This window comes from Pithys albifrons, chromosome 4 (genome assembly GCF_047495875.1).
Source record: "Pithys albifrons albifrons isolate INPA30051 chromosome 4, PitAlb_v1, whole genome shotgun sequence".
Lineage (NCBI taxonomy): Eukaryota > Metazoa > Chordata > Aves > Passeriformes > Thamnophilidae > Pithys > Pithys albifrons.
The window spans coordinates 70,623,947-70,647,783 of record NC_092461.1 but is presented as its reverse complement, the minus strand read 5'-3'; the positions used below and the strand labels follow the sequence as shown (position 1 = coordinate 70,647,783).

The 23,837-nt window shown below is 38.0% G+C and overlaps 1 protein-coding gene across 2 annotated transcripts in view; it reads left to right on the top strand.

Annotated features, from left to right (window-relative positions):
- Positions 1 to 23,837, top strand: part of SNTG1 (syntrophin gamma 1) — a 339,484-nt gene that overhangs the window by 208,852 nt on the left and 106,795 nt on the right. For both annotated transcript variants that reach the window (XM_071553118.1, XM_071553119.1), the window contains exons 8-9: positions 22,060 to 22,162; positions 23,535 to 23,617. In XM_071553118.1, the coding sequence (XP_071409219.1) occupies positions 22,060 to 22,162; positions 23,535 to 23,617 (186 nt within the window). The remainder of the gene's footprint in view (positions 1 to 22,059; positions 22,163 to 23,534; positions 23,618 to 23,837) is intronic.

Here is a 23,837-nt window from a genome sequence, read left to right as displayed (position 1 = left end):
ACCATGAAATAATAGAATTTTCAGTCCTCAGGGATGTAAGGAGAGTCACCATTAAAACCTCCACCTTGGACTTTCGGAGAGCAGATTTTGGCCTATTCAAAGAACTGATTCAGAGCATACCCTGGGAAACAACCCTTAAAGGTAAGGGGGTCCAGGAGGGATGGACATGTTTTAAGAGGGAGATTTTGAATGCACAGCAACAGGCTGTCCCAGTGTGCCGAAAGGCCAGCCGGAGGGGAAGACAGCCAGCTTGGTTAAATAGGGAGATTCTGCAAGAAATGAGGGATAAAAAGAAAGTTTACAGACTATGAAAAAAAGGGCTGGCTGCTTATGAAGAATTTACAGATAGAGCTAGGTCATGCAGGAAAAAAATTAGGGAAAGAAAAGTGGAATTTGAAGTAAATTTGGCTATTTCAGTTAGGGATAACAAAAAGTCCTTTTATAAATACATTAATAACAAAAAGAGGGGCAAGGAAAACCTCCATTCTCTGTTGGACTTGGAGGGAAATATAGTTAAGGAAGATGAGGAGAAGGCTGAGGTACTTAACACCTACTTTGCCTCAGTTTTCACCAGTAAGACAGGTGGCCCTCAAGACAACTGGCCTCTGGAGCTGGTGGACAGGGAGAGGGAGCTGAATAGCCCTCCTGTATTCCAGGAGGAAATAGTGACCGACTTACTGAGCCAGCTAGATCCTAACAAGTCTATGGGACCAGATGGGATCCATCCCAGGGTGATGAAGGAGCTGGCAGAAGAGCTTGCCAAACCGCTCTCCATCATCTTCCAACAGTCCTGGCTCTCTGGGGAGGTCCCAGATGATTGGAGGTTGGTGAATGTCACCCCAATCCACAAAAAGGGCTGCAAGCAGGACCCTGGCAACTACAGGCCTGTCAGCCTGACCTCTGTGCCTGGCAGGGTTATGGAGCAGTTCATCCTGAGTGCAATCACACAGCACCTTCAGGGTGGACAAGGGATTAGACCCAGCCAGCATGGGTTTAGGAGGGGCAGGTCCTGTCTGACCAACCTGATCTCTTTCTACGATCAGGTGACCCACCTGGTGGATGAGGGGAAGGCTGTGGATGTGGTCTATCTGGACTTCAGCAAGGCCTTTGATACTGTCTCCCATAATATACTCCTGAAAAAGCTGGTAGCCCATGGCTTGGACAAGTGTACCCTCTTCTGGATTAAGAGCTGGCTGGAGGGTCGGGCCCAGAGAGTGCTGGTGAATGGAGCTGCATCCAGCTGGCGGCCGGTCACCAGTGGTGTTCCCCAGGGGTCTGTGTTGGGTCCAGTCCTGTTTAACATCTTTATTGATGATTTAGATGTGGGAATTGAGTCCATCATCAGCAAATTTGCTGATGACACCAAGTTGGGAGGGAGTGTCGACCTGCTGGAAGGCAGGAGGGCTCTGCAGAGGGATCTGGATAGACTTGAGAGATGGGCTGATTCCAATGGGATGAAGTTCAACAAGGCCAAGTGCCGGGTCCTGCACTTTGGCCACAACAACCCCCTGCAGCGCTACAGGCTGGGCACAGAGTGGCTAGAGAGCAGCCAGGCAGAAAAGGACCTTGGAGTACTAATTGACAGGAAGCTCAACATAAGTCAACAGTGTGCCCAGGTGGCCAAGAAGGCCAATGGGATCCTGTCCTGTATCAAAAATAGCGTGGCTAGCAGGACCAGGGAAGTGATCCTTCCCCTCTACTCTGCATTGGTGAGGCCACACCTTGAGTACTGTGTTCAGTTCTGGGCCCCTCAGTTCAGAAAGGATATTGAGATGCTGGAGCGGGTCCAGAGAAGAGCAACAAGGCTGGTGAAGGGACTGGAGCACAAGCCCTATGGGGAGAGGCTGAGGGAGCTGGGATTGTTTAGCCTGGAGAAGAGGAGGCTCAGAGGTGACCTCATCACTGTCTATAACTACCTGAAGGGAAGTTCTAGCCAGGTGGGGGCTGGTCTCTTCTCCCAGGCACTCAGCAATAGAACAAGGGGGCACGGGCTTAAGCTCTGCCAGGGGAAATTTAAGTTGGATATCAGAAAAAAATTTTTTACAGAGAGAGTAATCAGGCATTGGAATGGGCTGCCCGGAGAGGTGGTGGATTCACCATCCCTAGAGATCTTTAAATGCAGATTGGACGTGGCGCTGAGTGCCATGATCTAGTAAATGAACTAGAGTTGGACCAAGGGTTGGACTCGATGATCTTGGAGGTCTTTTCCAACCCAATCGATTCTAAGTAGTGGTAGGTAGGTATAAAGACGATAGATATTGAGACTTTGGTGAATTTCATTTAGAGCTACCTACAGTATGTAGCACCATGTTTCGATTCAGCCATTGGTTCTATTTTGTGACATCTTTTTTTTTTTCTAGAAGAATGACCTCATATGAGATATCCATGGGCACTGCATTGTATCATTTGTTTCCCCCTTTTCTTTGCATTCATATCAGGGCTTAACTGTGCTAGACCTCCATGAGTCATGTATGCTATATGAAACTGACAGTATAAGGGTCTTAGTTGCTTAACTGCAATCATCTGCAGCTAATGAAACTCCTACTCTGACTTTTCTGTTTTAAAATTGTTGTTTCATTCACACTGATTTTTAAACTCATTGTGAATAGTTTTGGCAATGTTTTCTGCACATGTTTTTAAGCAGAAGAATGAGCATATTGTATTTTTAAGACAGGACTGGAAACCAAATGATCTGCAATCTCATTCCATCTTGTCTTTACAGAAGTGTCTTTTAGTAAATTACATCTTTGTTATCTTTGTTTCCTTAACTGTGAAACAGAGGCCTCGATTTTTATCAGGGTTAGCTTTCTGAATTATATGAAGCTCTGAATGTGTTATAGAAAATGATCTCTGCATTAATATTTTTCAGTTTTACTCCAGCAATCTGCAAACACAGATTACCACCTTCTCATGTTGCAGAGATCCTATACCGTATAACTGACAGCATAGCCATTTAATCCTTTACCCCCTAGACTGCATGGCAACTTTAAATATTGAAGCTGCATAGTCGGTGCTTCTAAGAAAACACTATAATCCATCTAAAGTTTTTAACTTCTGAATTTAAAAGTGAAATGTAAACTTTCTGCAAATCGAATATTTTTGCTCTTTCTGTACAGCTGCTGTTTTCTGTTTGAGACTGGAGTTATTAAAAAATGGTACTGATGTCACCTTAGTGACATAACACCCTGGTGCCCTGTTGTAATTAGTGAAAATATCTTTTATTGAACATCTTTATTGTTCATTAAACTTGAGCTGATAATTTGTCTGTTATTTCAGCATTTATTTGAAATAAGTGTCCATCAAGTAGAAAAGAACCTAGCAGCTGCAAATAGTCTCCTTTTTTTTCTGTGTGGTGGAAACTCCTTGATTTTGGGTATGTCCTGGATCAGTATTCTTAATGTGTATTCAGCTACTTTTCTAATCTACTTTTAGCTGTGGTTTTTTAGTATTTAAATAATTATTTTCTTCTGTGCCAAACTCAGTGAAAACTTGAATTTATTCAAGCACTATGATCTTAGACTTCTAAAATATGTTAATGTGTTGCTAGTTTTCCTAATTTCTTTTTTCTAAAGATACCTGTAGATATATTAGTCATTTTATTAAGTTTCATCTTTTACAACTACTCATCTTTACTGCTGAGCTTTAATAGAAGTGAGTAGATTACACTGTCATGACTAATACCAAGTTTATATGATTAATATTATTATTTCCTTACTACATAGCTACAGTCTTCAAAGCAAAATTCCATTGGAGCTTAGTCGGATAGAGTGAAAGATTGAATCACCAGTTACAGTGCAACATCCTTCAAATGACTGCCCTTGGCTCCTCCTTTGTCATGCAGCTTTATTAATGCTGAAAGTCTGAGATGTGAAGAAACAGTTGAGCAGTGGATTTGAATTGTGTACCATCAGATATGCTTTGTTTGTTACCTTGTTTGCATTGGTATTTTGCTGTAAAGACCTGGGTTTCTCTGCTTCCTAATAAATAGAAAGTAAATAGAAATATTTTCATGTTTATTTGTCTGCATGTTTGCTTTACCGTCCAGAAGACTTCCTGAAATATTTGATTCTGGACAGCATCTCCCAGTTGTGAACCTATACCTCAATCTGTCTTTGTTATAGGGACTCAGTGTTTTCCTTGTTGTGCATAGATGTAATGGTATACAATAATTAAATAAATAAGAAAATGGGTCTGGGTCTCAGGTAGAGCACCAGAGTGCCAGTTATTTTAAATCTGTTTCTGTGTGGCTTATATTTGGAAAAAACATAGTCCACTTGAGTAGATGATGGGGTTTTTATTTTCACTTGCACTAACTACTCTAGGCAGACCGGACACGACTATCATAGAGAGCATCAAAAGCCTCCAAAGGGCAGAGGAAATAAACATGCACAAAACACGCTTGCTTAATGTAGAAAAAAATGAAAACTCTTACAGATGTGAAAATTTTCTTCTCTGATCACTATTAAAAATTTTTCATTTACTCATAAGGACTAGAAAATACTGTCCAACTCCCAGCAGCTATATTTCCTTTTAACAAGTAACAACCATGTGGTATAGACTGAAAAGAAATATTCACCTCTCAAAGGCAGCTTGTGTTTTTCTTATGGCTTGATGTGGACGTAAAAGAGTGCATTCGACAAACCAGAGCAGGTGTATTCAGCCAGCCGGAAGGAGTCATGAATATAAGAGATGTGCTCAAAGCAGTGCAAACATATATAAAGTCTTCTGACAATTTTCCAGCAGTTACAATACCCAATTCTACTCCAGAAATGTCATTGTTCTGGCTATAGTAAAATCAAATGGATGCCAGGAAGAAGCTTTTAATCCAGGGGTTATCTAACACCTGTACATATTTTTAGATATTCTTTTTTTCTCTACAATGGGTCTTTATCTTTTGACAGTTTGTTCGGTGGAGAAGGAAGAGGAAAGGAGAATGGACTCTATATAATTTTTCAATAGTATCCAGTGTTGGCCTGTTCCAGCCAGATACATGGAGGTTTCCAGATGGCCCCCCATACTTCTCAACCACTAGTATGGTACAGTATGGTACTGGTGTTTTGATATCTGTTTGTCACCACTGGGCCTATTTCTAGATGTGTAATTTTTTTCTTTTGCCCTGATAGTACTGGTGTCTTTATACGAGTTCAGTTGGATACTACCTGTTTCCTGTTAGCTGTTTTCCAAGACTATGGCCAGCAAAACAGCTTGCAATAGTAAGAGGTTCACAGGTCACAAGAAGAACTTTGGTGCAGGTGTGGTTACAGAGGGAAGAAACACTTCATTAAAATTACAGCAGTTACCTGTTCTCTAGATTTTTTTGTACAGAGACCTGAAGGAGTTACAGTTTCCCTGTGCAGTTAGTACTTTTTTATTGAAAATGGCAGTCACTGCTCAGGCTGAATTGGCATTACCAGGATAATGAAATATATCTTTAGATGAGGTCTAGTGAACATGCATAGCTCTATTCCACTTCACATGCCCTAGTCAAGCCAGTAGAGATTCAGAGCATGTAAAAGGTTTTAATTATGCTGACCATTAAAAGGAAAGTTCAAGGCAATGTTCTACATCAAAAAACTCCCATATTTTAGGGTTGACTTGCAGCAGAAAGTACTGAGGATATTTCTAGTTTTTCTGAAATACTGAAGTGCCTTCCTTTCTTGTGCTATTTTGAGTATAATGTATTTGCATATTAAATGGTTGATGCACATGTTTCTCAAAATCTTCACTGTTTCTCAGTTGTTTTAAGTGTATTTTGACAATTTTTTTGTTTAGTCAGATTTACATGGAAAATCAAATTGAAAACATATCCAAAATCCCCTGTGCACTTCAGGTGATAATGTATTATTTCTGAATTCCTGATTGCAGAAAGAAATGTTGATGAGAGCTAGTGTTTACCATAATGAATGCTAACAGGTAAATATTTTCTTTAAATATCTACCACCCTGAAAGTTTACAAAGTTTTACAGACTGTATAAAGAATCTTTCCATTAGTTAGTAAGTGAGGTTCTAGAGTAAAATGAATCATCTGCACTACAATGGCAACAAGTCGTCTGTGAAACAAAGTAGTATTTTTTCCAGTTAAAACACTGCAACTTGGCAATACCAAGACATTTAAATTTTCATTTTTACTTCTATGACTGCAGCTTTTAATATCCCCGAATCTTTACAGGAATAATCTCAACAGGAAAGTGTCACTAAAATGGGAGCATGCTTTGTTGAATCATCTCTTTGTGTAATGTTCCTTGCATATCATTGACTTACGTAGCATCAGCAGTGTTTTGCTTCTTTTCCTGAATGTTTATAGAAAATGACAGCACAGAGAAAATTGTAGTACTATAATTTTTAAGGTTTGAGGGACCTGAACTTTCTAAAGTGAGGTTTGTAGTTTGTCCTTTGAGTTACAGTATTCTGGCGTAATCATTTAGCAAGAAGGTAACAGAATTTTACAAAGCGTTCTGGTTTTACTTTGACGTTGCAGTTTTCTGTTTTAGAAAAGACATTCACTTCATATAGTGATCTATCAATTACTGTTATTATAAGATTTTATAGTTTCAAATGGTAATTAACTTCTGGCAAGAATGGATTTCTGTGGTGTTATTGCTTAATTAATAAAATAAGGTAAAAAAAGGGTTGCAATGGGATAAGCAACCTAATCAGTTTTGATTAATGTATCAGATTTATGTTTAATTTTGAAAGTCATGAAAAACTCATGCCATAAACTGATTAAACCTGTAATTCAGCACATTTTCACCAGTACGCTGAAATATAAATTAGCTTTTTTACTTCCTTGGAACTATATGCTAATCTCTTTGGTTTCCAAAATATCTGTAAATGTCCTCTCTTTAATTAAAATCCAGTGTGAACACCTCTAAATTCAGTTTTGCCAAGGCCATTAAAATTTAGATGCTGATGAAAATTATCTTAAAAATGTTGAGGCAATATTATTTGTGAAATTTTCAGATTGCAAGATAATTGTGCTGAATTCCTGTTCAGAAAAATATGTATGTGTTTGTCTAAAATTATGATTTTATAGGAGATTTCATTTTTTTAAATATTTTTAAGAAAAAATTTTCTCAGCTTCAGTTAGATGTGCAGTTACTTTGCAGCAGAAAGGCTGCTGTTGCATTAAATGGCATGAAAGTAAGCTTTTTCTCAACTGAGAGTTTTTACCACTGAGCACAATCCCTGAGGTACTAAATTATCTTTCTCAAATATTAGATCCTGAGCTGCCAAGAAATTTAGCAGAATGAACTGCATATATTGATCTAAAACATTACTTCAAATACAAATTGTCCAAGAATTATTTTTATGTCATATTGAAGTTGGTAACATTTAGAACTGAACAAATAGGAATAGGCTTGTACAGTACTATTTATTCAAATTTAGAATTAAAATTTCATTTCAAACTCTTTAAGACCTTTTTAAATTCATTTTTCATGAGCATTTATATGCTGGTGCTTGATTAGTATGACTATTCATGAAAACAAGTGTTAAGGTCATATTTGCCAGCAGCAAATTTCATATTGAATATGTAAATGTGAAATTTGCCACTAGATGTGTGTTTGACCACAGCCTTGCAATGGGATTAGTGTGAGCAAACTCTTGTTTTGGGAATGATCTTTTTTTTTTCTTTTTTTTTTTCCTCCAGAACTGGAGCCCTGTGTTTAAGCCATGTTTTCAACAATCTTAGACATATGTCTATCCATAAAAGATTTTAAAATTTAGGACTGTACTTCAAAATACAATGTCACTGGGATGACTTTCACTTCTCAAACATTAGGAGTGGGACTAATAACTGGCATATTGTATAGTTAAGTAACATATATCCATTTTGAATACTATTAATGATCCTTTCACAAATTACATACATAAAAAACTGTCCTTGTTTAGTATTTAGTCTTAGAAATTTCATATAAAATTTAACCATGAAAGCACTTTTTTTCTGGTAAATTGGAATTGTGGGAACAGTTTGACTGAAGGAGCAGGAGAGTGTATTATATTTAACAGATTAACAAGCTGCTTCATTGTTTTGTTAATAATCAGGGTTAGAAAACTTGGAGCATTCAAGTTCTTGCTATGATGAGGAAAAAAGAAGTGCAGTATGATCAACTATGTAAATAAAGAACTTCACATCCTTTAAATAAATAATTTTATTAAAATTATTTCTTCCCATAGGGAAACACATGTTTCCTGTGACCTTAATTCCAAGTTATTGTCCAATTTCTGTTATAGCTTACTAGAAAAAACATTTCCATTTTCTACTTTACTTTGAATTTTACTCTTACTTAAAACGCCCCCCACCAAAGAAAAAATTTAAAAAAACTTCTATCTGAGGCTTTTTGCTGTAGCATAATGTCTTCCAGGAAAAAACAAAAACAAAAACAAAAACAAAAAACCACAAAACTATATATACATTCATAAAAGGGTTTCTACTTATCTTTATTCACATTGATTTTTATTCCAATTGTAGCTGGGTACTCTAGGAATCATGCAAATAAATAGGGAACATTTTGCTTTATTCTGTAAATATAGCTGATTTTTTAATTTATGTAACGTGGGTAATATCTCTAGCCTTTTTCGATACTAAGTATTTTATGTGACTTTGGTATAGGGGATGAAGAGTGACTATGTCATTCTTCTAAGGTTTTCCTGCTTAATTCCTGAAATGTGGCTATTGTTTTTGAGAGATCTTATTCATTTTTCTTCAATTCAGCTCATGGTTACCTGCTGGAATCTGTTGTGTTCTCTTACAGTGTTGGATAATTATTACACTCTACATTATAATATTTTCTAAAATAGTGAATGTATTATCATGCACTGTATGCTGTAACACCTGCAGGTCACAAACAGCATTTTAATATTCGATGTAAGAGGTATTAATACCTGATGTGTTGGTTTTCCCATTTAGTTTGTTAATAATTCCATGACTGAAGCTCTGACCTGTATACAGCACAGAGTTTGTTTGTGGCAGCTCTTATGACCAGAAAATGTCTTTCTGGTATAGTCTGCCTTTTTTTGGAGATTGCTGGATGGTAATCAAAAACTTGGTCAAAGATGTAGTGGGGAAATCTGTGGTAGGATATTTAGTTGGTACATTAGACATAAATTTAATTAAATTTAAAATTTAATTACTTAAATGTAGTTTTTTTTTTTTATTCCAGGAGAATATAGCTTATTTAATGTCTCTGCTTTCATTTAAAGATGGTTTTATCCATCTTTTGCTATTTCAAATTCTTATTAGTGAATAGAAATACGAAGGATTGGTGGTAGCCTACAGAGAATTAGTAAATTAGTGTTCTGACTTATTCTTACCATAGCATAATATATTGGACTAGACCCCACTAAAATGATACTATTTGCATGACTAATAAAGATAGATTCCACAAGGTTACTGTGTAGATACTGTGTAGATGAATAGAAGGAATTTCTACATATTATCTGTGTATTGAAATATGGACTGCTTAAAAGAAAAAATATTTGAATCTTTATGGATCCTTGAAGGTAAATGTGCAAAGCTTTTGGAGGTTGCTTAGCAGGTGTTACAAGTACTAGAGGTGTTGATGTCTTTTCCTGCACATTCTCCATAACATGTATTTGAAAGGAAAAAAAACCTCGAGCACCACGGTCTCAGCATAGACTACCATTATGGTTGCATTCAGATTATTATGAAATAAAAAAACTTGTGTCTTAAAAAGAAATCCTCCATAGATTGATGGATAGCGTATTGTTCATCTGGCTGTACACTTCAGTGCACACAGGATGCTCTGCAGCTTTTTGGAAAAACTGTGGAGAAATCACTAATTCTGTTATATAAGGGGTGTAAATGCTTCTTCCATTTTTGTAGGAGTTTTATGTATTAAGAGGTTCACACATTTCTCCTAAGGCAGCTTTTGTCAATATTTGATGTGGACCATGTCTTTTAAATGGATACCAAAGAAAATCTGGCTCCTTTGTAAATTTCTAAATGATACTAATGAGAAGTTTACTGAAATATATACAGTTGTAATGAAAGTGTGTTGTATTGGTAGAAGATGAAACATATTTTTTAAATCCATTGAGCGGAAGACAGAATTAGACTTGTGGATTTATAATTGACTGATGGTGGAGTTGAGTCGGTTACCTAAATACGCGTGGTGATTTTATCAGTCTCGTAGAGTTATAATTTACTTTTGGGAAACTAACTTAGTTAATTCAAATTTCCTATAAAAATATTTTTAAATTGCATGCTGTTTAATTTCAACCACATGGAAATGTTCTACTGGTATTTCTGTCATTTTAAATGTTGTTAAGGGATCTGCCTTGCTCCTCTTAGCCAGTTGTTTTGGAAGGCATTAAATATGTAATTCAAAAATGTGTGTTCATGAATTAGCTTGGAAAGAAAGTAGGTACCCAGCATCTGAATACATAATAATATTCTGTAAGTGGAACAGCTATGAGCATTCAAAGTAGAGGATTTCTTAAAACTGTAGAAATACACAGATTGTTTAGTGTAGCTGATAATCCTGGAGTAGAGCAGCCATACATGAAGTAGATAATGTGAAAACAGATAGACATTTCTGAACTCTGAGTGGCACATACCTACTGCAAATAAATCGACTGAGAAAGCTCATAAGACTTGGAAAGAGTTTGTGTTGGAATTTTCTAGTTCTTTGATTTTTTGGGGGAGGGGAGGAAAGGGGGGGAGATTTTTTTGTGTGTGTGTGTGTTTACATAGGTATTTTCTTGTCATGAATAGCTGTCTATAGTATAGAGCTGAATGGCTGTTAAATGCATATTTTTGTATTTATTTCTTCTATGGACCCCAGTCCCACAACAATGGTAGTCCATGGGCTATAGGTTGAGAATCACTAACAAGACCTATTGTTTGGAATCAAAATGAACATTTGCATTAGAATTTGTGGTCTGAAAGTCAGCCGTGATGAGTCAGAGAATATACTAGTAGATCATGGTAAACAATATATTATTGTTGGAATCTATTTAAAGAATTGTTATTTTTCATTTTTCAGAATATGTTACGAAATGTTTCAGTTCGAAGACCTATGGTGTCCCCTATGATCTATGAGTCAGGGGCTCCAGGGTATATGGCTCTCAATTTTTGTAGACATAATGTTTGAACAAGTTCTCATTCCTTGCTTTTTATAGTTTCTATATTGGAATAATGGCCTTCTAATTATTTAATATGAACTGTGATGGCCAGTAAGTGCAGTCTTTATTGAAACAGAATTCAAAATTAGGATACCTGACCTAAGAATGTGAATTAAGCACTTAGAGCAATATTTTTATGGGTGATATTTATTAATGATGCTAAGGTTAATGAAAGGAGAAGCTGCAGATTTTTTCTTTAGCATTTTTTTGCTTAGGTGTTTACATTGATACCTTTTGCTGAGACACTCCTATACTACTTTTCAAAAGATAAACCTGCAATAATTGCAGGCTACTACTATTCTGATTGAAAGGTTACTAAACATTAATTGTGGTCTATTGCTATCCCAATTGGAAGATTAATAGTTGTTTTAGCGTTGATTGTGGAGCACAACAAAGGTTAAAGATTTCCAGAAAGCTGTTGTCAGATCTTTTAGACAAAATTGGAAGTAATCTGTTCCACAAGTGTTAAACTTAGAAGTTTAAAAGACTTTTTTCCCACTTGATTGTGAATAGATCACTGGAGAGACAGTATTATCTTAGAAGTGCATTAAAAAAAAAGAATTGACAGGAATTTATGTCCTCTGTGTGATCTATATTTGGTCTTCTGTTGCCTGATGGACTTTTTTTTGTAGGTTAATTTTATTTCCAATAAATTATTTGTTTAAGTAAGCTTTCTCCTACCTGCTCATTACACCATTTTTGTTGCTTGCATCTGATTATTTTAGTCATTCAGATGAAGGAAACCCTGTACATATCTCTCAGTGTTAGCTAATATAAGTGGCCTACTTTGCATGTAGGCTTGAAACATGAAACCTATTTTTAAAGGAGGATCACTTAGTTTTCCACTAATGCTTTATATGGCAGTTTTGAGGTTGCAGTGCTCTGATATCTCTGTGACTAAAGCCCAGGAGCCCAAGAAAACAGGTAGAGCAAGGATCACTGAAGGAAACCTGAATATTACAGCTGGTAAGATGACTGGTATGATGCTGTACATCTGAGAAACCACCTAATGGTCTAGCTTAAACAAGTGCTGTCACTTGGAATCAAGAATAATTTTATTTCTAAGTGACCAGTCTGATGGGACTTGTCGAAAAGCATCAAACTCTGAATCTCTGTGTATGTTACTCTGAAATGATCTTTTGTATAGTGCCTTAGTAGCTGGAGCATTCGCTAAATGCTGCTTCAGTTCCACTGCTGTGACATGAATCCATAAACCTCTGTCTGTATTTCTCAGAATAATTGCTTGGTGATGGGCTCTGTAGGATATCTTTGCTGTAAGTACTTATCTCCCCCAAATTTGTTTAAAATAGTGCTAGTAGCAGGATACATGCAGAAGAGAGTTCAGAATAGAAGGACATGTCTTCCTGTGTCCTTGGCAAGTGCACCATTCTTGCCTGCAGTTCTTTTTGAGTTGACGCAGCCTCCAGTTCTAGTGTGCAGCCTTTTGGGTTTGTATCTAAGTATCTAACACATGTTCTGAAACCAGACAGCAAAAAATTAAAACCTACAGCTGTGATAGTGTCAAACTATGGTCTGAACTATGCTTTGAGTTGTGCAGCCTGAGTAGGAGCTTCTGTCATAAAATGATGTTTTAGTTTTCTGTGTATATTGGGAAGAGAAATTTTCTGAAGGAATAAAGCTTTGATAGTTTTTAATATTATATTGGTTGATTATTTCCATTGTTTGTAAATACTGTGATAAACATAGATTATAGAAACTAAAAATTCACCATGCAGTGATGTGTTCTTAATGCTAATATTCTGTATTAACTATATAACTTTTACTAAATAAAGCAGTTGATTTTTAGATATAATTCAAGACAGTTGTGTACATGAAGCCTTGTAGCATTTTACCTACATGTGATTATATCAAAATGCATATTGTAGTGTCTGCTGATGGACTTGATACTAGTGCATTGTGTAACCGTACAGTGGGTATGAAGGTGTCTTCTACCTTTTGGTTTGTGTTGTTTTGGTTTTTGTTTGTTTGTTTGGGGGGGGAGGGGGTTTGTTGGTTTTTTGTTTTCCTGAGGTTTATAATTCAAGGTATTCACTGATTAACTGTTCTATTCTTAAAGACAGAAGAGTGAAATTTGCTCCAGTTCAGGAGGACACATATCTTGGGATCTATATGTCTTCTATATTAAATCCATACCACTTCACTGATGGGTAAATTTCATCAGTAATTTAAGAGGAGTTTTACAGTCTTTTTCAGCAAAGCACTCTTACTGAAGTCAGAGCGACTTCACGCTTCAGTGCTTTCCTGAATATAATGAGACAGACTTCAGCATATGCTCAAATGTTTTCTTGAACTGGGAATTTAAAATGTTTTATAAAATTAAAAGGCAATATCATTGTAGACATTATTAAGAATTCAGACTAGTGTTGTTATTATGTAGAGATTTTATTCAGCAATATCACATATCACCATAAAATTTGCTTCTTCAAATGGCCCCCTTACAGTCATTAGTGTAATTACACAGAAATATAGACACTGTCGCTCTTTCAATTTCACTGTTTCACACAGCTACTGGTGTATGCACTACTGGGTTTTTTTACCTGTCTCACTTCTTTCATGAATATTCTAACTTTATATAGAGCTTTTTATGGTAGAAGTAAAGCAGTTCTTGATGCCAATGATAGTAAGGTTATACATTGCATAAGTTTGTCAGTATTTAAGGTTTCTAATTGTGTAGTTCTTTCCACATGAACCCCTTCTGCATTAAATATATATATGATTTTAAAAACACCGGCAGGAATTTAGTCTATAGCCATAATGTTGATGAGGAGATGTTAAGACTTTTAAGTGTCATGGCTTCCTCCTGTTACAGGGGTGACTTCATTAGGCACTGCACACCAACAAATCAATAGCTAGTATTACTCACTATGTGAAATAAAATATTAAAGCTAAATTAGGTAGTAACAGCCATACTAAATGCCTTTGCATTATTTAATCCATACAACATGTATATCAACGCATTAAGTATTTCTACTGCTCATTTTTAACTAGTAAAATTAAAACTTGTTATAATTATGTGAATTCTTATGCCTGAAATCTAGGTCTTTGTAGAAGATCTCAAAAATATTGAAAATCCAGAACTTTATAGAGAAAAAAAAAAAGCATGCCTCTTGAATAGTTGGTATAGCCTCTGGAAATAAAACAGATCATAACCTTTCAATGATAAAGAGAATAAGCAAATCTTTTTAATGGTGCCTGGTCATGCATTTTCTGCAATCTGAGCTATGCAATGCCTTAGAAATTGTCAGGTCAAATGCATAGGCATACAGAACTCTTCTGAAGAGAGTTTTTTCCATAGCTAATAGCGGACATCTATAATCTGTTTAGACTTTGGAAATGTTACTGCTACTGAGTTAAATTTTTGTCTTACAAATATTCCATTTTTCAGACCCTTCTTATATGATGATCATCATCTTAGGAAGTTGCTGCACTTTTGTTCGGAAATTTTTGAAATAATGTTTTTATATTTATTCAAAATTAGTATTCCATCAAAAAATATGTTTCTCACTTTTCAGAAGTTGTGTCCATTTACATATTTTCACATACTAGGGACAATCATAGAATCATAGAATATGGTGACTTGGATGGGACCTGTCAGGATCTTCAAGTCCAACTCCTGGCTCTGTGCAGAACAACCCAAAGATCACACAATGTACCTGAGAACACTGTTCAAATGCTTCTTGAACTCTGTCAGATTTGGTGTTGTGACTGCTTCCCTGGGGAGCCTGTTCCGGCTGGTGATGCTGTGCCTGATGCCCCCCAGGACATGTTTGGCCCTCCTGGCTGTCAGGGCACTGCTGACTCATACTCAACTTGCCATCGACCAGGACCCTTAAATGTTTTAAATATGTTTATTTGCTGCACATGTAGAGAGGCCTTCTCTATTAACAGAAAAATCTCTTACATTTAGTTACTTTTCATTAATAATGGTCTTTTTTTTTAGCCATTTATAAACAAAAGGAATGAGGCTCTAATTCAAACCCAGTAGTAATACAGACTAAAATAATCACTTTTTATTTTAAAAGAAAGCAATCAATTGTGAACTAATCACCCGTGAAGTAAATAGCTACTTTTAACAAAACTAAAAATGTTAGTTATGTTCTACCCTGTTGGAATATTTTGGGAAATGATGGGACCAGTATGGAAATAAATGATCAATCAGCAATAGTATGCAATATTCCTGGTATAAATTTTTTGAAGGTCCATTTGCAGTTCTATAGAACAAGGAGAGGGGATGGAATAAAATTAGCATACTTTTTCCAGTGATCTGCTGGGGGTTGTACTGATTTAAAGGTGAACCAACAGGGGAAATGAACTCACCACGAGAGAGATTATAAGTCAGAGGCTAAAATTTAATAATAATATTACAATAAATACACTGACACAAAGAGAAATTGCTTTCAACTCACAAAACCCAACAGTATAACCCAGTGTCCTGGGGCACAAACCCAAGGGGGTTTGTTAGCCCTGGTGCTGAGACCCGCCTGGTTCCCCCCGAGTCCAAAGCAAAAAAAAGTGAGAAACCTGTTGATGCAGGTGATGGCTGTAGTCTGGTTGAGAGTGGCGGTTGTAGACTGGTCGAGAGCGGTGATCTCCTGTCGAGGTCCTGCTGCTCCTCTGGATCCGACAAGACCCTCCTGAGGTCTTACCCACCACTTATGTACCCTCAGGGAGCACCCAGTACCTCCCCCAGGGCGGTAACTCACACAATGGGTGATTAACTCTGGGAGCCAGGGGGTATTGTTGAACTGTTGGTGGCCCATTAGCAGCCACACTGCCCTAGGCTGGGTGTGAAGTTGCTAATGACTCCCTGGGCAGCTGCTGCTAATGGTCCATTGTCCTTGGGGAATGAATAGAGGGGGTAGAATACACAGCTTTGATCACCCCGACACAGTGATAGCTGGTCCCACCTGCTGAGCTAGGACAGGGTTTAAAATATCGAACAAAATGGAGATACCATTTTATTGCCACTATCAATGGCAATTCAACTTTCAATGAATCAAGATTTCCTCCGTCTCTAATTTTGCTATTTTAAATATACCTTACCCCTGACTGGGGAAAAAAAAACCCGACAGAATCCAACTTTTTTCCCCTTTGTGAACTACCATATCAGAAATTTAAGGGATTTCATATAGCTATATCAAAATATGAAAGTAGACATTGTAAAATGAGAAGAATTTTGAAAGTTTTCTAAATGACTGCAGATTCCTTAAGAGAGCTTCATTATTTGCAGGAACTAGTAAGTAGTCCCTAGTATTTTAGTCTTGAGTCAGTTTTATCATGCAAACAATACATTATATTGCTGGGAAAATATCTGTAGTTCCTCTGATTAGCGTACCTCTAAGGCTTCCTTACAAATCAGAGTCTACTATAACTCTGAAAAAGTGTATGAAGGATTTAGATAGTATAATTACCTCTTGTGTTTGAAAATAACCTTGAAATATCTCTAGAATTATCACTTCCAGAAATAGCTAAGACTTTTGTTGTCAATTATAGTCCTTTATTGGCAAGGTATTGGCAATCTCTTCTCCAGGCACACCCCTTTGTCGCAGGGGAGAAGCTTGCGTGCCTGCGTCCTGAGGTATTTGCTATCACCGTCCGAGCTCGCTCGGCCTTGGCAGATAAACCTTAGGAGTAAAGGGTGGGGCCAGTTCTGTGCACGCTGTGCCTCACCTAAAAAATCCTCTGCGCAAGCTTCAAGGGTTCACCCACATTGCAAAGCCCTGTAGCGACAGGCGAAGGTCAGAATGGCAGGTGATAGGAAGCAACTGGAAGCCTCAGACCCAACCCTGCATGCAGGCAGTTCAGGATATTGGTCATTTGAGACTGACCCCGGAGATGAAAGTCTTGTGAGACAGCATCCTGAACGACCAAGCAGCCTTTTCTAAGGACAGCACTGTTTGCTCCACAGGGAGAGGGATCTGGAAAAGGTGGCCTAAACAAAGCTTATCTCCACACCCGGTTGGATAACTGCGGCCAGCTGGCATCTTCCATCTGGTCAAACGGAACCAAAGAGGTTTCAAAGGCATACACCTGCCTCCAAAGGTGTGTTCAAATTAACACTTGCATGTTGAAACATCAGAACCATGCTTGATACTGTGGATAGTGGATGTCCTGAGTGTCGTTCTGGTCTAATTGCCCACGAACTGTCACGACTCAACATCAACATTGCTGCTCTCAGTGAAGTTCGTCTTCATGAGGAAGGCAGCCCCAAAGAACATGGTGCTGGCTACACACTCTACTGATCAGGCAAACCCAAAACCGAGACACCTTTCAGGAGTTGGCTTCATGATTAAAAACTCCATTGCCTCCAAACTTGAAAATTTGCTGATAGGTCATTCTGATCACATTATGTCCTTACACCTCTCACTACACAACAAGCAGCATGTTGTTCTCTTTAGTGTATGTGCCCTAACTCTCCAAGCTGACCCAGCCAAAAAAGATAAATTCTACACCAACCTGTGCCGCCTCACCCAAAAGGTTCCTGCAAATGATAAGATCATAATCCTTGGTGACTTCAATGCCAGAGCAGGCAAGAACTCTGAAGCCTGGAAAGCAGTCCTGGGCAAGCATGACATTGGAAACCGCAATGACAACGGACGCCTCCTGCTAGAGTTTTGTGCAGAGCAGCAGCTCACCATCACCAACACAGAAAGACAGCCTGAAGACAACCTGGCTGCATCCTCGATCCAAGCACTGGCACCTCATTGACTATGTCTTAGTGCAACAGAGAAATGTTGATGATGTCCGTCATACCCGAGTGATGCCTAGTGCAGAATGTCAAACAGACCTCCACCTTGTGTGTTGCAAACTTAACCTCCACTTCAAGCCCAAACCTAAGAGAGGCAGCATTCCAAGGAGGAGGCTCCAAGTCAAAAATCTTCAAACAGCTACAGCGAGAGACAGCTTTCAGGTAAACCTTCAAACTGTATGGCCAGACTTTATGAGCGAAGATTTGGGAAGGGCTCTCCCCACGTGGGTGTGCCCTTCCATCCTGCACAGTGGATTTTTTAGGTGAGGCACAGCGTGCGCAAAACTGGCCCCACCATTTAAGTCCTAAGGTCCATTTGCCATGGCCAAGTGAGCTTGGACAGTGACGGTGAAGTCTTCGGGACTGTCACAGCACCTGGTACTAACCAGCGCTGACCCTGCTGAGCATCCAAGATCTGACAAACCTTCAAACTAAAGATAATCCCATAGATCCCTCTCCTGAAACACTTTGGCAACATATTAAAAATTACATCCTGCAGTCCTTTGAAGAGTCCTTAGGGTTCTTCTGCAAGAAAAACAAAGACTGGTTTGACAAAATTAATCAACAGATCCTGGAATTGTTGAAGAAGATGAGAACTGCTCACCAAGCACACCTTGCTCAGCCATCTTGCCATATAAGAAAAGCTGCCTTTTGTCTTGCATGCAGTAAACTCCAACAGAAACTTCTAGACATCCAGAATAAATGGTGGCTCAAGCTCGCAGAAAAGACCCAACTATGTGCAGATTTGGGTGACCAAAAAGGATTCTATGAGGCCCTGAAAACAGTGTACGGACCCACACACCAAGTTCAAAGCCCCCTACTCAGTGTAGATGGTCAAATGGTTCTCACAGATAAAACCTCCATCCTGAACCGATGGTCTGAACATTTTCAGACTCTCTTCACTGCCAACTGTGTAGTCCAAGGCTTAGCAATTCAGCACATTACACAACAACCGGTGAAACATGAATTGGATGCAGCCCCTACTATGGGAGAGATACTCAAGGCCATACAACAGGTGAAAACTGGCAAGGCAGCTGGGGTTGATGGAATTCCACCTGAAATCTGGAAGCATGGAGGGCAAGCACTCCATGCCAAATTCCACAAGCTTGTTGTACGTTACTGGGAACAAGGGGAACTACCATCAGATCTCCGTGACGCAGTTATCATCACCCTGTACAAGAAGAAAGGAGAAAAATCAGACTGCTCAAATTACCGAGGTATTATTTTGCTCTCCATTGCTGGTAAAATCCTTGCAAGAATACTTCTGAACAGATTAGTACCCACTATTGCAGAAGAACTTCTACCTGAAAGCCAGTGTGGTTTCAGAGCCAATAGGAGCACCACAGACTTGGTATTTGTTCTCAGACAACTGCAAGAGAAGGGTAGGGAACAGAACAAAGATCTCTATGTAACCTTCGTTGACCTCAGCAAAGCTTTCGACACTGTGAGCAGAAAAGGCCTGTGGCAGATCTTGGAACGTTTAGGATGTCCCCTCAGGTTCCTCAAAATGATCCTCCTGCTACATGAGGATCAGCGTGGACAAGTCAGATATGGTGATGCACTCTCTGAGCCCTTTCCAATAACCAATGGTGTGAAACAAGGTTGCATTCTTGCACCAACTCTATTTACAATCTTCTTCAGCATGATGTTCCAAAGAGCCACGGCAGACCTCGATGAAGAAAACGGCATCTACATCTGATATCGTACCGATGGAAGCCTATTCAGCCTAAGGCAACTGAAGGCCTACACCAAGACCCTTGTGTTTCTAATGAGTTTTTTTTCATAAACATATCTCCTGAATGGGATCAATAATTCATCTGCTCTTTGTTCCAATCATTACCTAGTAATTTTCTGTTTTAATCTTTAATATGTCTTTAGTCTTTATTCTGCCTGTCAAAGTCGAGCCACTTTCTGGATTATATGCTTCATACACTCCAAAATACACTTCACTGAAATAAGTATTGCTGATTTCATCTGAAATGTATCCCAGCTTACAGTTTTCACCCTATGAAATAAAGAAGTTTAAGAGGGAAAGAAGTTAGAGGAAAAAGGTCACAGTAGACTACTTATGACATCTTACAGGCTTTACAGAGCCATACATTATCAAGTGAAATCATATAGTCTCATGGCTTGTTTTACTCCTGGAAGAAAAAAGATTCAGGGCAGTTTACTGTCTCAGCCTGTTTCACAGATGAGATCCACTTATTCTTAGGTATCTTAAAAGGTGACTTTGCAGCATTACCAACTTTAGTTTGTAACTTCTCTGCTTATTTCTTCTCTGCTCCTGAGAAAAAAGAAGTATTTTTTAAAAAGCAGAGAGTAGCTGTATTTTCCTGCACTTTGTCTATCTACATCTGTCATTTCAATGGAGAATACATATCTGTAAGTTTCTGCTTTTGCTATGAATATTCTGAACTGTACATAAGAGAGAAGGATTAATTTTCTATGGAGACTGAGCACAGAGAATGATTTCTCTGATGGAATTCAGGACTCAAAGTCTTGATCTACTGTTCTGCATATTACAAGTCATCTTTCTACGAAATAAGTGCTACTTACAAATTTTAAGATATAAAATAGATCAGAATTGGGAAGTGCTCATCAGAGAAACTCATATTTCAGACTAAATGATTCTATGATTCTCTGTTACAGATTTTGTTTTTGGCGTGCAGAATAAGTTAATTAAATTTGCTCTGTTGTATGTTTGTGTTTATTCTCACACATACATATGAATATATACTACAATAAAAATAGGCCTGGACACTATGCTATTTTGAACAATAAAGAGTCTAAAATTTCAGATGCTAAATCAAATATTCATTGTTCCTACTCTGTGGTAACCAGTATGGAGTAGGAAGTATTGTATTTCAAGGCAAAGTCAACATGTTTTCTTGTAGCATTGCTTTAAGTTAACAACATAATGCATGATTCCTATGTATAGTTATACACGTGCATGTAACTAAATCAGCAAGATAGGGTGTTGATAGGCATATTTAAATAGCAATGCTTCATAAATTATTTGCAAGGCTTTCTCACAAATAGCAGAATGACAGAAGAGTTACCTGTGTGTTATCCAGGTACTCGGCAGAAAGGGAGCAGATATGTGCTAGTTTAAATTGTTTGTCTAATATCTGAATGTGTAGCAGCTCTCAGAACATGGTTGCAGTGATCTGACTCTCCACTCAGAGAGGCATGGTGCAGTCTTCTGTCATTGAAAGCCCAAATTAAATCAGTCCTTGAAGAATTTTCAAGTTCCAGAGCCAGAACAGGAAATGTCTGTTCTCTGAAACAGAGCTGTGTGACTTGATGCTTTGTGGCTCTCATGTTATATGCTGATTCAAATGTTCCTCCTCCACTGTTAAGTATAGGATTTTGCTTGTTTTCGTGTCTCCTTTGTGCCACTCTGGGGAAGTTCCTGGAGTTCCCTTGTTCTGCTGTACGTTTGGGTTGTCTATCAGCTGTACCACACAAGAGCTAAAGGCATGAACAAGAGCCAAAGGAGCAACTGTGGGAGCATACAGGAAGGCTAAAAGAATTCACAGCTGGATAGGTGATTTGTGCATTCCCATGCCCAACGTGCAAACTGGCTTTTGGCAAAACCCAAACTTGTCCTTATCTAAGATTTAAGGCTTAAAATAGATACTTTTCCTCTCTGTCTGCAAGGAAGATTAGGTCACTCATCCATGCTGGACTGCTTCAGCTAAATTTAACTGCAGTTCTTGGAAAGACTCATAGGATTATGGCACAGCTGTGGAAACTACTGCTGTTCTTTGGTTGAGGATTTATGACACAACTTTGCAGGGAGAAAATATATATTTTTTTAATACATGCATACTATGGTGGATGGTCTAAAAGAAGGAGATACACAACTGGATACTGTCAGGGGGCAAGTTGTATAATAGCACAGGTCAAAGTGCTAATATAGGAGGCTGATGACACTCTTGCCCCATTAACTACATATGCAGCTAGAAATACAACAGAGAAGCATTTAGCAAGCTTTATGTCTTGCTTTCTTTTTAAACAAATGGAATTGTAATAAACTACTAAGCAGTTATATTCTGATATTTGAAAGCTGTGTGGCATTGCTTACATTTGTTGATGCATTTTGGTGATATATTTATTTCAAGGTATCTGTATTTCTCTTCCAGGTTCAGGTCCTTCGCAACGCAGGAGAAGAAGTGACCCTAACTGTGTCCTTTCTGAAAAGAGCACCTGCTTTTCTCAAACTGCCACTGAATGAAGATTGTGCATGTAAGTCTTTATTACTTGGAAAAAAAAAATTAATTCAATGCTCATGAACGCTTGCAGCTTCTGAAACTGCTGTGCATTGAGGGTGATTGACAGCAGCTTTTACAATCAGCACTCCTACCTGAATATAAGATGCTCCTACTGCCAGGGCTTTTGTTAACATTCACCTCAAGCAAAAAATTGCTGTCTTTGGCTGAAAAACAGATAACCAGGCAGTTGGCTGGTGTGAATCAGCAAAGTTGCAAGTAAAACAGTAGAATTACATTAGTTTGCAGTAGTGCACCTCCTGATACAGAGTATTTAAAATCAGTTTTCCAGGCAGCATCAGATAGTATTTTTGTCTCAAAGAGTTTTTCCTTGTAACTGTTAAAATGAGATTGTGTGTGTGTATTTAGAGGGCTTAACTTTGCTGTTTAAAATTTGGTGGAGGTGTCTGTCTACCTAAGAATAAATTACTCTGGGATGATAGGTATTTTGTGTAAGTCCAACTGAGTTTTAGGCAACTAGCCCCATGAGAGACATATGGAGACAGCTGTCTTCCTTTAATTATATTAAGTTGTAAGTGTAGATGCATAATTATAGACAGTTGCAGAATATCTAAGCATATTTATATGTCAGCCTGTGTCTTTTGTCACCATTGCTTTCTTTCTGCTTCTCACTCCCAAGAGACTAAAAGGAATTGCTTAATTTTTAAGAAATGAAACAATAGATATTTGCTTTCAATACTTTTGGCGTTTGATTTTAAGCTAGTAGGAATTAAATGAACTAAATTATTATATAGCATTTTATACAAATATTTGTTGAAATACTGTCTTTTTCTTTTGCCTATATATTAAATGTTAGTGAGATAAGAAAAGAATCAGAACATTGTATTTATTCTTAACTAAAAATATATCCCAGTACATTTGTCCATTTTATGAAAGGGTGTCACAGAGTGGCCTGGCTGATGCACAGGAACTTACGTTTGCACGGGTCCTATTACATTACTTTTGATGTGTAGCACTGCAATTCCCTAAACTGTTACAAGAACATTTAGAACTGTAAAACTCCACTGAGAGTAACAAAAGCATCATCTGACAAGTTCCTTCAAGTAAAAGCCAAGAGAGAAGGCACACACTTCCCTTTTATTGTCATTTTTTTCTTACTAAACGCACTATTCGCTATTTTTAAGCAAACAATCACAGGAGGTTTTCTTGAGCCTCCAGCCAGAAGACAGATACTGCCTGAATGGAGAAAGTAAATGAATCTTATATATGATAAAAGTTATTCGGGGGAGAAGGGATGGGGCAGGGAGAAAGGATAGATACATACAAAAATTTAAATTACAGCATCATAGATAAATGAAGACATTTTTGTGAATTTGTATTGGTATTAGGTGCCCCCAGTGACCAAAGCAGTGGCACATCCTCTCCCCTATGTGACAGTGGTTTGCATCTCAACTACCACCCCAACTGCACGGTAAGAGCTTATATCTCCTTGATGGAACTACACAGAAGTATAATTATACTATAATAGCTAAGTGGAAGTACTAATAAAGGACAGCAACATGGGAGGAGCTCTAATTAAACCTGGAGATAGTTTCATAGAGGGGAAAAAATAGTTGCCAGATATAGGGCTGGGAATTAAACTGTGACAAATTATTACAGGCTGAGGTTGTGCCTTGATAGGTGATTACTAC